General features: G+C 36.0%; 2 protein-coding genes across 2 annotated transcripts; one reads left to right on the top strand and one right to left on the bottom strand.

The window, feature by feature from the left end:
- The first annotated feature begins 8,030 nt into the window (after positions 1-8,030).
- LOC135129743 (putative nuclease HARBI1) lies at positions 8,031-9,252 on the top strand. The gene is made up of 2 exons (XM_064056988.1): positions 8,031-8,248; positions 8,305-9,252. The coding sequence occupies exons 1-2, from the start codon at positions 8,031-8,033 to the stop codon at positions 9,176-9,178; spliced, it is 1,092 nt and encodes a 363-aa protein (XP_063913058.1). The 3' UTR covers positions 9,179-9,252.
- Positions 9,224-10,634, bottom strand: LOC135129742 (uncharacterized). Its single transcript, XM_064056987.1, has 5 exons — positions 10,374-10,634; positions 10,082-10,309; positions 9,792-9,886; positions 9,648-9,728; positions 9,224-9,595 (listed from the first exon to the last, which is right to left on the bottom strand). Exons 1-5 carry the CDS (start codon positions 10,567-10,569, stop codon positions 9,224-9,226), a joined length of 972 nt encoding a protein of 323 aa, XP_063913057.1. The 5' UTR covers positions 10,570-10,634.
- Positions 10,635-15,542: the final 4,908 nt, after the last annotated feature.

Raw genomic sequence — 15,542 nt, 5'->3', positions numbered from 1 at the left:
AAATAATTCATACAATTTAACAGATTATTTGAAACTGTAATGTGAGAAAATATAAGTAGTAATAACAAACTAAGTTTATATGGCTGAACCATGTATAAACAGAAAAAGAAAATTTGGTAAAAAACGAGTAGTGTCTAACATGATAAAGAAAATTAAACTGCAAAATATTTAACATAAAATTGTGTTCAAATTCTACGAGGGAGAGGCGAATATGAAAGTCTGTACCTGCCATCAGCTATTGCTATTATAATAAAAGGGATAATCCCCTGCCGAGTTCTCCGCCCTGACCAGGCTTCTTACTGACAAATACAAGGCGGGGTTAAGAAACTTATGAAAGAATAAATATCTTTTTGAACGAGTACTGAATCATTTCTCAAATATTTTCAAATCCGACCTTGCACTTTAGCAGGTACGTCAACAAACCCGATTCCCTTTGGGGTACCGGGAAGGTACTGAAAAACTACCCGCAAAGTTAAGTTCGAGATCAAAATACAAAAAAGACAAAATTCATATATTCACAACTTTACATCGCTGAAAATTTTACACAGATCTCCCACCCTTCTGCTGTCGTCATCCACTCTCAAATGACATATTTATGACATTAATTTTCTTACCTACATATCTATCGGCATTATGCAAGTACCTATGAAATGTACGTCATGTTGTGGATAAGATATCCACAATCACAGATCAAAATATAACCTCACAGGAAAGAAACACGATTTTACTATAAAAATACATCTAATCAAATAATTGAATTAATAATTTCAAGTATTTAACAGACCCTATTTTGAGATGTGGAAACTTCGTAAAATAGAGACTAAAGTACCTATTTGAAATTTCCACTTTCATACTTCAAGTAATTCAAGAGTATTTAAAATACTGAGTGAAGTACTTGGAGTAAAGTACTTGGCAAAATCAAGTACTAAACTCAAGTACATTTTAGAAATACTCCAAGTACCAAGTACCAAGTACCTAAATATAAAAGTACTTCAAGTAAAGTACTTGAAGTACTTAAAGTACTTGAAGTATTACTTCAAGTACTTTTACTTGAAGTACTGAACAGCTCTGATGTCACATCTATCCTGATACACCACTTGGCTTTCAAGATTCAGCTTTGACTCACTATAGATCCATTTTCTTGACTTTTGATTTCGATAGTTGAAATATGATTGATCTAATTGTCGTCGCTGTTTATTTATTTTTATTTCACTGTTCATTTTTTTTCTTTAGTTTGCATCTCTTTCGTTTCGGGACGGGAGTTTTCTATCTAGCCTGGGGTTGGATTTTGTTTCTACCGATACGATACGAAGCGATAAATGACAAGGACGAAAATATAAATTTCAGATGCGAAAGAAAAAGACGACCACATTTTCTCGGTACCGATATCTTATCGTTACAGAAAAATCCCACGCCTGGTCCTATTTTCAACACCGCTTCACTTCACTAATCTTCATCCCGCCTCTGTGATAAATCGAAAGGTAGTTAACATTATTTCACAAAAGTTATAATAATCCTACGGAGGCTGTAAAAGTTAGGTCTGCCACTTTATATATAAAATGGTTATTACCTATAAATTCTGCAATACTTTTAAAAAACTTATCTATCAGAGGCACCTTGGAATTTGAAGACGTAGGGCCAAAATTTATGGGCTCATTTAATAACATTTGTATCCGTAAGTTTAGACCAATTAATCAAGCAAGAATGGCCAAAAAAATCGCCAGTTTAAAATGTTGGTCAAAAAACGAATTTACAAGTATCCTAATAGATTCCGCTAAGCTCCGCACTCGTATATCTATTAAACAGGAACGCAGATATTTGTTAATTTCGAACGCGTTACGAACACTATTTTTTAGACGACTGTAGCATACTTAATAAAAAATTTGAACGAAAGACTGAAAATTGAAATGATTCACAAATTTAAATTAGCGTATTCTAGAACCTTCAAAACAAAAAGATTTATGCATACCTTCTCATCACATTTATTTAGTCTTTTGTTTGAATGACTCGAAATCATTGAATATGTTATAAAAAGAAAATAATGTTTAAATATGAGCAAAAAATGAGTTAGTTGTAAGCGGTATCTACCAGTCTTGCTGCTTGTGGTTTGTAAGAAGATAAATTCCATAAGTGAAGTTGTTTTATTGATTATTAAAATACTTACAGTTTATCGATAATGTTATGTTAGGTTTATTATTATTTTGCATTATTAACAATATTAGTAGTAATTCGATTGTTATACAAATTTATAGGATGGCGCGAGTCAGTTAAATTTTGTTCAGATATGATGCTTTCTGGCAATGTGCCAGTTTTCATTGACATGTTGCCCTTTTGTTAAATTTTCAATTTGGGAAATTATTTCCTTGGTTATTCTACTTGTTTTGATTACAAAATCATCCTTGTCTTCGGTCGATATGTATTGGGGTGAATTCTAAATTTCTTCAATATCTGGGATTAACCACGGGATTAATACGGATGCCTCTTGAGTGGCTTTAGGACGCAACAGCCAAGAAAATCCCACAATATTTGTTGACCCTAGTTGTTTCCGAAATTCTGCAATTTCTGCGTCGGTTGCCTTCCTCTGACCAGCTTTATAAGTTTGCTTTGCTGGATAAATATCCTTTAATTTTAACACTCCATTACCACCTTTCACGCGTGGAGCACTCCACTGACATTCCACATCAGTGGTGCTCACATGGTAGTGAGCATGGTATAATAAAGCCGCCATATGGTGGCAGAGGACCTTTCCTCTTGGGCAAGTACAAGACGCCTCCTTAACTCCTTCATCTAGATCAAAAGAAACCTAAAAAATGTAATTAAAAACTCATAACTGCATAACTCCTAACATACCTCAATGCTATAATTGGCAGCTCCTATTCAAAACGACTATCAACGAGTTTAGTTGGTGACTAAAGACACATGAAGCGCATTGTCGCCTTTTTTAATTTTCCCGCTAGAAATTATTTGACAGGTTTTACATTTTGGTGAATTCATAGGGAATTTTCTTATCATAGACAAGGGAGTTGTTGGTTGTACTGTTTCTTATTTTGATTGTTTTAAATTTTGATTCCTCCGAGTCTGAGCACTTCTCACGTGTTGTGGTCGTTTCGGCTTTGCTTGCGTATTTTACTGTTTTGGTGTTTTATTGTTGGGTAAAAACCTGTAATAATAATAATTCGAATATTAAAATGCACAGCTTTCCAAAAGGCTTCGAGGTAAGTACGGTGAGAAACTACGTATTTTTTTTATTTTTTCATTAGTAGTCATGAATTGAAAGCAACTGTCGACTTGTTTGTAGGCTCAACCATAGTTCAACTTTCCTACCAAGGTTAAAAAAGACGATATAGGTTATGTTATATTTGATGTAATTATTATCATTTTTCGGTTTATTTCTACTAGTGAAAAGAACGGTATATTAACCACGTTTGTGAAGCTAGTTTTCATAATGTTTGTCTTCATAACCTTGGTTAGTAATATACTATTTTCGGTGTTTTTGTTCTGGTAGTATTAGAAATTATGCAATGATTTTATCCGGATTTGTAAAAATTTGATCTTCTAGGTCTTTCGCATTCGCTCTTATTTCATAATCCAAAAATATTATACATTAATATACACAAATAAAAAGTTATATATTTTTTGCATAGGTACCCTCAGTTTCTGTTTCTGGAACAACTGAATTCTCATTTTCATTGTGAGTTGTACTTCAACATCTACAACTTAAGAAGCAATTACAACTATGTTACTGTTTTTTGTTTAAGTCCGATAACATACCATCATCATCACACACCGCTGGCAAACCTGTCAATCGGTCCCCTAAAATGTCGCGGACAATTGCGTCTACTGACGTCTCACTTGGACTCTTGGAGGGACCACCACCAGTTCCTCGTCTGAAATGTTTGTCTTTTGAAAAATTACGCACCGCATTTTTTTTTAAATTCGTCCATTACTCTTTTAAATTTCTGGACGTCCGTGGAACAATTCCAGAAATAGCGTTAAATTTTTCTGTTAACTTCTCCCACGCCATGTTCTTCGGTTTATTAGTAACAATTCCACTTTCCTTACACTCAGTCACCTTCTTGTTTTCTCTAACTAAGTCCACAAGAAGAGATATTTCTTGGGATTCAAAATTTTTGGATCTAACACGGTCACTATTCATCTTGGCTCTTGGCTTAGGATATATAATGTAATCAAACACAAAACACAAGCTACCCCCGCTGAACAGAAATAACAGAATAACAAGAGATTGACGTTAGAACCACGATGAGCCATGATGATACATTGTCCGTAAACCGCGTGTGTTACCCAAAAAATAATTCGTAACCAACCTCCTTCGGCTTGGTTAGTTAACCAAGAAATTTAACCATCAAATATTTTTAACCATGCAGTGAAATACGCTTAACCAGAAAGAATAAAAATTTATTTTTTATGGGCAAGATACTTTTTTGGCCAAAACTTTTACAGTGTCGTGGACACTAAAAGTTTCATCACGTCCTTTTAATATTTTATTCACATTTCTGGTCCAGACATGAATATGAAATTCTGGTAACCAGAAAATAACTGTATCAAGTCATGTTCACTACATTCAAAATGATATTTTTGTGTGCTACAAACAAAGTGTACATATTTCCTAACTAATGTTTTAATGTGACTCTTATGTGATATTAGGGACAAGCGTGTCGATAAAAATATGCTTCTTTTAAAAATCATGTAAAAATTCGTATGTGGCAGCAACAAAGATTTTACTGAGTACGCCCGATTTTTAAGTACTGCACTTTCGCCATTTATGTAGTGGTTGTGGTTCTCTATTAAATTTTTTCTGCATTTATGACATTGTGTGATTGATACCTTTCAAAATTGTTTTTGCAATGAAACCCCCAATATAGGTACACATCCACATTTTTTCTCAATATTGGTGTATCCTCATAAAATTCCTGCATAATTTTGTCAGCTACAGTTCCATCAATATTAAGATTTGCTTCTTCAGCAACAGTTGTTCCTATTGCCTTATCTTTTGTAAATATAAATTCTCTTAAATCGTTCATGAAAACTGTATCGTCAGCTTGACAATTTGCGTCTGGTGAATTCGTAGACATAAAATCACTAATTTATCAGTGACTTGTATGAATTACTAAATGCCTGGCATGTAGGGTTAATAGCCTGCGCCCCATGGCTTCTTAGTCGACAGAAAAAAATTTCCGCCGGATCTTGATTCAAGTTCCTTGTGCAAAGAAACTTAAAGCCTTGTGTTTTTAATGTCGTCCAAAGATATCGAAAGCCCTTAAGTGTATGGATCCAGTTTTTCACGCTCGGAGGCACAAATTGTCGACCATTTTTCTTAAAAAATTTCATACTGCCGAAAGTAGTAATCATCCGATATACTTATACAGTAAGAGCTAGATCTACAATACCATCTTGACATTTTCGACTGTTCAAAATGTATTGCTGGTATTTCAGAGGAAGCTGAATTTCTGGTTTCATTGCGTCGCCTGCAGATGGGTCTATGGTATTTGTGTAGTGAGACGTCGAAAGCAGTAACACTGTTTTGTTCTTTTTTGGACAGTAAGAAACCAAAGTGCAGTCATCATCAAATCCAAACAGTGAAGACCGTTCTACCCTCTTTTTATTCGGCAAAAATTCTTTGGGTATTTCACGCTTGTTCTTTCTAATCGTTCCAACGTATGTTAGTTTTTTTTCGTGTAACAGCTTTGGCGCAAGGGGTACACTCGTGAACCAGTTATTATCTCCAGTTATATTCCTGTTGGTTTCTGCTATTGGCTCTATTAATCGCAGTACCAAATCTACAGGTGAATTGCTCAATTGGTAGGGTCCATTGGACTGCTTTCCAACATGAGGTTCTAAATTGACTGTGTAAGCTGTTTTGCAGTCGACCAAAGCAAACACTTTCAAACCATATTTGGCCGGTTTGCTAGGTATGTACTGTTTAAATCCACATCTTCCTCTAAAAGAAAGGAGCTGCTCATCTATTGTAAGATATTCACTAGGCGAAAAATATTTTTGGAAGTTATTCACAACTAACTCCTGGAGTTCTCGTATAGGCGCTAGTTTGTCTATCTCTCTTCTAGTATTTCGATCCTGAACATTATCAAACCTCAGACATTGAATCAAAAATCGAAACCTGTTTTCAGACAGTGAGGTAACAAGATTCCAGTCCATTTCCTCTTGAATTATCCCATAATTCAGGAATATTCTTGCGAGAACAACGAAAACTTCCTATTAAATAGAGTAAACCCATAAATGCCCGTAATTCTATAGTATCGGTATCTCTAGCGTCTCTCTCTCGCTCGAATTTGCTCCTAATCAAATCTATATACAGTATGTCGGAATAATAATTAATTAAAATACCTATTAAAAATAATAATGCGGTTTATTCGTTGAGGCTAACAAGGGGATGATGTTTGTCACTTCAGCGATAAAAACACAGTGCCCCAGGCTCCAGTACTTCCAGTCCCGTGTCCCATGTTCCCATTTCCGATCCGATACGAACTCGTCCGAGCCATGGCGGTATTTTCATCCCTGATTCCGCTAACACGGCCTTTCCTGACGAACGAGTGTCCCACTCGGTTGAAAACTGGGAGAGTACCTGGAATTTCAACTACTCAGAAAGACATCGCACTGATTATACGTAACATTAATTTATAGTTTTCAAAACTGAGCGTTTCAGGTACTGCGTCTTGGTAGTTTAACCTGTAAATAATAATGTGAGTTTGGCCAAACCGCATTAATAAGCTGAAAGTAACTTAACTAACCATGGTTATTTAACTTTAGCAACACGCGCTTCCAGTACGTTCCAGCACCCATACCCGCACAAGCCACAGGCCATATGCGCTACCGGTCCAGGCTTCCGCAAGACCAGCACATTATGTGCCCATGCAAGCTCTGGGACCTATCTACATATTAACCGGTTATGCGCTACCAGTCCAGGCTTCCGCAAGACCAGTACATTATGTGCCCATGCAAGAGAAAGAAACATTTGGAGAGACGAAGAGTTAATCCATTTTGTTTAAAAATTTCCAAAACCTCTTTGAGAACACTTAATGATTCTTGGATCGAGTGTGCGGAAATCAATACATCATCTAAATATACCAACACCTTGGTGATTCGTAGCTGTCCCAGCGCCATATTGAGCATTCGTTGAAAAACGGCAGGCCCATTGGTCAGACCAAACGGCATGCGCAGGAACTCATAATGACCGTGTTGGTTACAAACGCTGTTACGGGAATAGATTCGGGGGCCATCGGGATTTGATAATATCCAGAGAGAAGGTCTAAGGAAGTGAACCACTGATAACCAGAAAGCCTGCTTATTTGATCGTCAATAAGAGGAATCGGATATTTGTTTTTGATAGTAGTGCGATTTAATGGTCGATAATCAATACATAAACGCCAGTCACCTGTTTTCTTTGAAATGAGGAGTGCTTGAAAAGCATATGGGGAATTTGATTTTCGAAGGATGTTGTTATCGAGTAATTGGCGAATAAGTTACGAACCATGTCTCTTTCAGGTTCTGGATACCTTCGAGGACGATATGCAATAGGTATCGTACTCGTCACGTCAATTTTCATATGGGTCGCACTTGATTTTCCTGTTTCTCGTATATCGTCAGTTACGCACATTGGATAGTCAGTTAATAATACTACTAATTGGTTGACGACTACTGAATCATCAACTCCGATATTGAATTGATGTGTTTCTATTTTATTTAGGGCCGGTCTTTTCATGTCCCAGATAAAGTGTCCGATAACTATCATCCCGATAACTTTACCTGGCGGTCTTATCTTCTAAATAAGCTCGTACCGTCTTTTCATTTTGCAACTGTTAGACATGGGTCTCCGATAACAATCAGCTAGTCCAGCTGTAAGCGAGAGAGTGGGAGCTATTGGTATTCTAACATGAATAAGAGAGAAAGACTATTTGCAACTGGGTTTGCAACAGTTTTTGACGTTCGAAGTCGTACCGTTGCTAACATAACCTCATTTACTTGGTATATTAACGTTTTGTTTTGATAACGCTATGGATGTCTATGAAGATATCGACATATTATTTGATGCAGATTTAATAAATGTGATCGAAGAAATAAATCCACATCGAACATATACTGTTCGCGAAAGGAGAGATCATTTCAACTTTTGGAATGACCAAGAGTTTTTCAATCGTTTTCGCCTTTCAAAAGCCACAGTAGAATTATTATTTAACGAAATTCAAGAGCATTTACATCATCGGACCGGAAGGTAAAAATAAATAGGAAATATTAGACGTACTATTAATTTGTGTTAATTTAAAACAGGAATTTAGATCGAGCTATTCGTCCTATGGATCAACTACTTTTAACGTTGCGATTTCTGGCCACCGGAGATTTTTATATTTGTACAGGTGATTTTCTGGGAGTCCATAAATCAACAGCAGCAAAAATAGTTCAACGTGTGGTAACAGCAATTTGTACGTTAAGAAGGATTTATATTTTTATGCCGAATACTGAGGAACAAAGACACGAGAAAATTATTAAATTTCATAATTTGGCTCAATTTCCACGAGTGATCGGGGCAATAGACTGTACGCACATAAAGTTACAATCTCCAGGAGGTGAGCGTGCGGAATTATTTCGATGTCGAAAGGGCTTTTTTTCATTGAATGTCCAAGTTATTTGTGATGCCAGTCATAAAATTTTGGATGTAGTGACACGTTGGCCAGGTTCGACACATGATGCCCACATATTTCAAAATTCATCTGTATATATGAGGTTTGAAAATGGCGAGATGGGCAATGGAATTTTATTAGGAGATAGTGGCTATCCTTCTCGAAGGTATCTTTTAACTCCGATTCATAATCCTGAAGGACAGGCAGAAAATCTTTATAATGAATCACAAATAAGAACTAGGAATGTTGTGGAGAGAACATTTGGAATCTGGAAGCGTAGATTTCCGGTGCTAAGTGTGGGTATAAGGTGTCGGCTGAATTTAGCACAGAGAATTGTGGTGGCATGTGCCATTTTACACAACATTGCCTGCCAACAAAATGAAGAAGTTTTTGAAGGGGATGATGAAGAGGATCAGCCCGTGGTATATAATGGTGTAGAAAATAACGATGGTGGTGTTGAAGAAAGGGAAACAATAATTGATTATTTTCGAAATATGTTGACTGCAGGTGGATTTATAATTTAGTACATGCATATGTATTATTTGTTTCATGCAAAATAAAAAAATGTTTTATTTTTCTAGCAACTCTAGTGTTTTTTTTTTAATCGATAATTCACATTCTAGTAACTCCATTTTTTTTAAATACAGTTTCTGTTCCCTCTCGATTTCTAAATCCAAAGCGGCTAATTTCTGTTTCTGAATTGCCATTTTTAATTCATGTTCTTCAACTCGACGAAGCTCCTCGTTTTCCAGGTACTTCTTCTGCAATTCTACAAGGTTATCACGTGAGTTCACCACATTCTCCACTTTCACGTTTAATTGGTCCTTGGTACAGTGCCCCTTTGCCTTTTTTTGATTTAGGAGAGGATGTTTTTTTGTTTTTAGTTGTGCAGGAGACCATCCCGTCCATTTAACATTTGAGTTCACTCCTGTACTTGAACCCTACAATCATTGCAACTGTTAAATGCTATTTTACCGAGTATAGGCTCCTTACCTCTCCTCCGTCCTTTGAGCAAACCTGCAAAAGTCCCGGGACGATGGATTCCTCTGTTTCAGATGGATCAACATGTGCCTCCTGCAAATGCAAGTTAACGATTAGCAAAAAGAGTCAAATGACTAATTAAAGCAGAACTTATACATCAATTATTATTTGTGGCACTTGAGCATCTGATGTTAGATCCTCATTGACTCCAATTTCAATGTTCGGGTTATCTGATGTTTCACCATTCATTGCTAAAACATTGAAACAATTGTTTATATTTCAAAATTAATATCTATTTATATAATATCCATATTTTTACTGTGATTTTATGAAGAAAAAATTGATGTAGAGCAATAAACTTGCATATTTTGAAGGAATGTTTGATACTTTTGCTTAAATTAGCGATAGTGACAGTAAAAATGTGAATGCAGCCCATGTATTCTCACCCATAGGAATCAATCCCTCATCTGAATCAAATTCGGATGGAAGTCCATTGACAGGCACTGTTAGGGACTCTAACAGTTCGGTCTCATAATCTTCAAAACTCATATACTGGGAAGATCCGCCACCAGTTTTGTACGTTTCTTTTTTATTGAACGCAACTTTCCGTTTTATATCTCTCTTCGTCGCTTCGTACTTTTGACGAATCCTTTCTGGTGTTCGGATTACATTTCCTATTTTTAATTACAATATATAATAAAAATATAATTTATATAACATGTAAAATAAATAACTTGCCTGTTATTGCATTGTATTCGGCAGCAATTTCTTTCCACGTCTCCTCTTTCTGCTTCCACGTGACGGAATCGGTTCTTTTATTTTCAATAATATGCGCCCTAGTAGCAATAATTTTTAAGAGCCGCCTTGTTTCGGCCTTCGTGTAATTTGGCTCCCTCTTCCGTTTTTCTTCATTTTCAATTTTTCGTTTGCCCATTTTTTTTAAATAATAAAATCACTCACGATTCAAATAAAAACAACACCTACACCACATAACCTATAACGGTCTTTGGCACGTCATCGACAAGTGAGCAATCGCGTAAGTTCGCTGCGCCATCGGCTGTCGCCGTCAGATATCTGTAGGAATCGGCGACTATTCGGAACTCAAAGTTCCGAATAGTGTATCTGCCGAATAAGAGCTATTTATCTGGGAGATAATTTTGTCAGGTGGTGAAAAGACACCATTTGACGTTATCCAGCAGATAAAAATTGTCAGGAACTTTATCAGGAGGTGAAAAGACCGGCCCTTACATTGCAAACTTGGAGGAACTGCAATTTATGTCTTGATTTGATATAGGAAATGTCTGATAATTCGGTAAAATTTTGACCTATTAGCACATCAACGCCCTGAACACATTTGTCTACCACTAATAATTCAAGATTCTTGCTGATACCATCGAGAATTACGTCAACATGTACTGAGTGGGTGACTTTGATGCGAATGTCACCAAACGTTTTTAAGATAACATGAGGACTACGTTCGAAACTCATTAAGTCGAGTGCCTTTGCTCTGGATTCTGTGATTAATGAGACCTCACTACCCAAATCTACGTAACACTTATGAGCTATATTTTTAATGATTATGGTTTTAAAAAACTTAAAATTACCATCGGCTACGCCTATTATGTTGATATTTTTATGTTCCAAGTCAGGAACGACTTGAGGGAAAATTATCTTTATTACCCGGGCAGTACCTTTTGGTATACCCATATCCCTTGCAAGCGAAGCAGCGAAGATTGACACGTGCGTCGTGGCCCTCATGTCTATTTTTAGACATATATGAGGCGTTCTGGCTCATTTGCGGAGTGGTTGTTTTCCTGGGGCGCCACTTTACACTGGATGTTATGGGGGTGTCGTTGACACTAGACGAAAAAATCCCACTTACGGGATGTTTCCCGTCAGGGGGATGGAACTCCGTTGGAAGGAATCACCGCTGAAAACGGAAACAAAAACGCACAGAGCACCAACTTGACGTCTTACTCCAAAGAAAGACGAAGTCAATATGGCCGCGACTCACCCTTCTCAAACACGACCCTTTTGCGCACCTCCCTCTTAGTGGTTTTCGTTTCTTTCCATTTCTATCCCTTTTCTTACCAAAAGTTTGGCGCGCGGAAATTTGGTTTGAAACGACTTACTACAATACTTTCGAATAATCTGATTCTCGTTTGGGAAATGGATAAACCGAATGATAAAGCTTCAGCATCCACATTCTTTTTAATTGTAAGATCGTTAACCTCTTAAGTGGCGAACGCTATTTTACAGAGTGAATCGCTGTGTGGCGCGTAATATTAGTGCTTGCGACTGTATACCACTGTATAGCACATTTTCTTTTCCGCTAGCGGATATATGTATGTATACGGCATCAACACCCTGTATAGACTTCAGCTTTGGAGTAATAGTTTGTAATGACGCAAAAATAATGTTAGCAAAATTGCATGTCTTTATTTCAAAAACTTGCAAAAAAGTAATAATTTATAGATTATAATAAAAAATAATTTAAAAGGAATTGAAGATTATATTCGCCAAAACAGGGAGCTGGACATAATCCTGTGTAGCACTCCTTACACCAGTGACGAATTTCTTTGCGTTTCCGTTTCGATGCATAGATAACGCATCTAAATTAGGAATTTAGATTTATAAAAAAATAAAAAAAAGTTAAACTATACCTTTTAGTTGTCTTTGCTTTGGTTGGGAGTGGCACAAACGATGGAAAATGCCTTTCAAATAACCTTGGAGGATTTTTATTAGTATCCTTCCATCTTTTACCCGAGAATGTGGTTTAAGTGTTTCAGCATGGGTCATCAAAAAATGTCTCAAGGATACTTAGTATATTGTCTGAGTGTGTGAATTACAGTGGCTATAACAAAACAGTGGCGACACGTAGCCGTAAACTCCGCCCATCCGCCATGACGTCAAACGCTAGTATAACTAGAATTTCGAAAAATAGGCAAAAAAATTATCAAAATTTGCAAGAAGTATTTCAAAAAGTTCCTGCAAAACTTATTATACCACCAAGTAAATCCTTCAATCTGCAAATTAATGTGTAATTATGAAAAATCATTTATTTTTTACCTGCAACAAGGATTCTGCCACTGATTTACTTGCAAATGTTTTGCTAGAGCGTTTTACTTTGTTATATTTAATTTTTAAATGTAAAAAGTCACAAATCTGCTCACAATCTTGTTTTTAAGCTTGTGATAGTTTGGAAGTTCAAATTTTAACTTTATTATTATAATCATTATTATAATATAAAAATCGGAAAAGATAAATTTTTATTTACATTTTTTAATGCTACTATACAATATATTGACAATTTTTTCTTCCGCCTCTAAACGAACCTTTTGTCGTTAATCTGTTAGTGGAGTTAGTTACACTATTTACCTCTGCTGCCCTAATTTGAGCGGATAATGTTTTACCACTATATGCAGCTTGCTCAAGGACTATTTCTTCTGAATTCTTCTTTCTCTTTTTCTGCTTCTGCACAGTTTTCTTGTTGCTGGAATACATACCCCTAGGTGATCCTGCCCTGCTGCTATCACTTGTTTTCCAATACTCCGTTTTCTGGATTAACATTAAATTCGTCCAGTGATATTTCATTGGTTTCACTCATATTCTGTAAAATGAAATAATAGTGCAACTGAATTATCGACACAAGAGTACTTTCGGTACTTTATCTAATAATTGAATAATCATCTTCATTAATAAAATCTTGAGTCAATATGCTTGACGTTCCCTCATCCTGTGAGTCCTCCAAGTCTTGCGAGGCCTGTGATTCCACAAAACTGATGGAATCTGCAGAATTCCTTGGTTTCACCTTGATCAAGAAAAAATGTCATAACTTCGTAATACCACAGGTCAGATAATTTCGGATCATAGGCACAACAATATTATACAAATTTCGTCCGCTCCGTTTCCAGTACCCAAACTGTCTTTGTGCGTTCGATAGTCCGCGAGGAAAGTTGTTTTCAATCCCTGGAATCTTGTTTTTATTTCGTTTGTCGTAACCGCTGGTTTTCTGACTTGCAACATGCCGCAGATGTGAGGCAAAGCCAAATGCTTTGCATGCTTGTTAGTGTATTGTTTGGTTTTGACCATATATAAACATGGATGTCGTTTATACTCATTAATGAGTATCCTTACATGTTCTCCATTCCACAACATACTGTTGTTTAATTTATAATAAAAAAAAGAGGCGAAAAACACTATTTAAACTCACAAATACAACCAAATACTACAACATTGTCGACGATTTTTCGCCCGCCCATCGATACGTTTTGTACCTTTTCCTTTTTCCAAGGCGCACTTTTCTTAGTGCTGCTGTTGTTTGAATATTCCTAATATTCTTGTTCTATTATTATTAGACTAGTTGTTGCTCTTGGATTTTGTACCCCAATTATTAGGCTACTGTTTGAAGCAGCATTTTGTTCACAATTTTTTAGTGTGTCGGGATTTGTGGACAATAACGTATGCTTTGCTAATCTGAAAATAAACCAATATTAATATTGTAGAAGTATGTTTTTGACCTTACAGTTCGATGGATGACAGTATGATACAAGTAAATGTTCTTCGCTTCAATAATTTTATTTCACCCAACTTTCATGCAGTTAAAGTACGAATAAAAAACTTTTCTTATCTTCGCTTTACCAACAGTCGTTTATTTTTTCGATGACGGGTAAGTCCCAATTCTGTGTTCTTATCCCTACGTACAAAGTGAACATTTCTCGCAAAAATTCAAAAATCCTGATCAAAAAATTATTCAAACTATGCGACAGGATCAGGTAAGGTTGTAAATCAACTTAAGACCAAGTTCGTTTTTGCCATCGTTTCTGAAGAACTAACAAGGGCAGGATATTCATTATCATCATTACCATCGTTATTCATTTTTTAATCGTTAGTTTTGCCTCTTATGGTCGCTGTTGCTTCAGCAGATAACTAACGTCCACTCAAATGATCCACTGCGATTTCAGTGTCTTCGTCACCGCTATTTTCGTCACTCTTTGCATCGTCATTGAGAGGTGTTATGTAGATGTCACCATTTCCATCATTGTCTTCTATATCTCTCCAAAACTATTCACTTTCAACAATTACAAGCGGTTGTTCAACAGTTAGACCTCTAAAATAAAATTTCTGTTGATACATTCCCTAGGGCGCAGTGTTCCAATTTTGGAACAATCAAGTTCAAACATGCATAACGGATTTATTGGTTATATCTTTTACCAACTAATAATATGTGATTATTACACAAGTTTTCACAAGTTAAAACTCAAAACATGTTGTGAAATTATGTTAACGGAAATACAAAAAATACGTAACGATCTGCGCTCATGTCCAGTCATTAAAAAGACTTAAACTTTGAAGAAGTCTTACACACTTATTACGACTAAATAATGAATAAACATGAATATACCGTAAACAAAAAACACTATGTAAAGGCAAGTATACGTTAGAAATATAAAATAGTTTTTCTACTGTCTCAAAGATGGCGCAAAATACAAGGTTCCAAATTTGGAATACTGGACAAAAACGGGCTAAATAAGAGTTCAATCACTAGGTTGGAAGAACCAAGAGCTTGTTGACTGGACGCGTTATCCAAATCAATGTTTTCAGCATTTTCCTCAAGCTCACTTTGGATGAGATATTTACGACTCATATCTAACAACACAACAACACAATATGACACACTATATGAAACTGGGTGACGGAAACTTTGTCGAAAAACAAAATATCGAATATACAAAATATCGAAACGACAAAATATGGGAATTGTAAATATCGAAAATATTAAGAGAATGAGTAATACAAGGTGACTGCGAAATACATGCAAAAAAAAATGGGGAATAGCTCACAATATGATTATGTCACTGGGTAAAATTCACGGTCCTAAGTAGTAGCAGTGTCTAGAAAAAATTA

This window comes from Zophobas morio, unplaced genomic scaffold (genome assembly GCF_036711695.1).
Source record: "Zophobas morio isolate AGI-343-1 ecotype UQ-CSIRO unplaced genomic scaffold, CSIRO_AGI_Zmor_V1 ptg000016l, whole genome shotgun sequence".
NCBI classification, from domain to species: domain Eukaryota; kingdom Metazoa; phylum Arthropoda; class Insecta; order Coleoptera; family Tenebrionidae; genus Zophobas; species Zophobas morio.
Note: the sequence above shows the minus strand (reverse complement) of the source record. Positions and strands in the feature narration are given on the sequence as shown.

Excerpts from the sequence above, each read along its gene's own strand:
- LOC135129743 (XM_064056988.1), top strand. The coding sequence starts at position 8,031 with ATGGATGTCTATGAAGATATCGACATATTATTTGATGCAGATTTAATA. Across the intron at positions 8,249-8,304 it reads TTACATCATCGGACCGGAAG|GAATTTAGATCGAGCTATTC; the intron begins GTAAAAATAAAT and ends AATTTAAAACAG.
- LOC135129742 (XM_064056987.1), bottom strand. The coding sequence starts at position 10,569 with ATGGGCAAACGAAAAATTGAAAATGAAGAAAAACGGAAGAGGGAGCCA. Across the intron at positions 10,310-10,373 it reads CGAATACAATGCAATAACAG|GAAATGTAATCCGAACACCA; the intron begins GCAAGTTATTTA and ends AATTAAAAATAG. Across the intron at positions 9,887-10,081 it reads TGAGGGATTGATTCCTATGG|CAATGAATGGTGAAACATCA; the intron begins GTGAGAATACAT and ends TCAATGTTTTAG.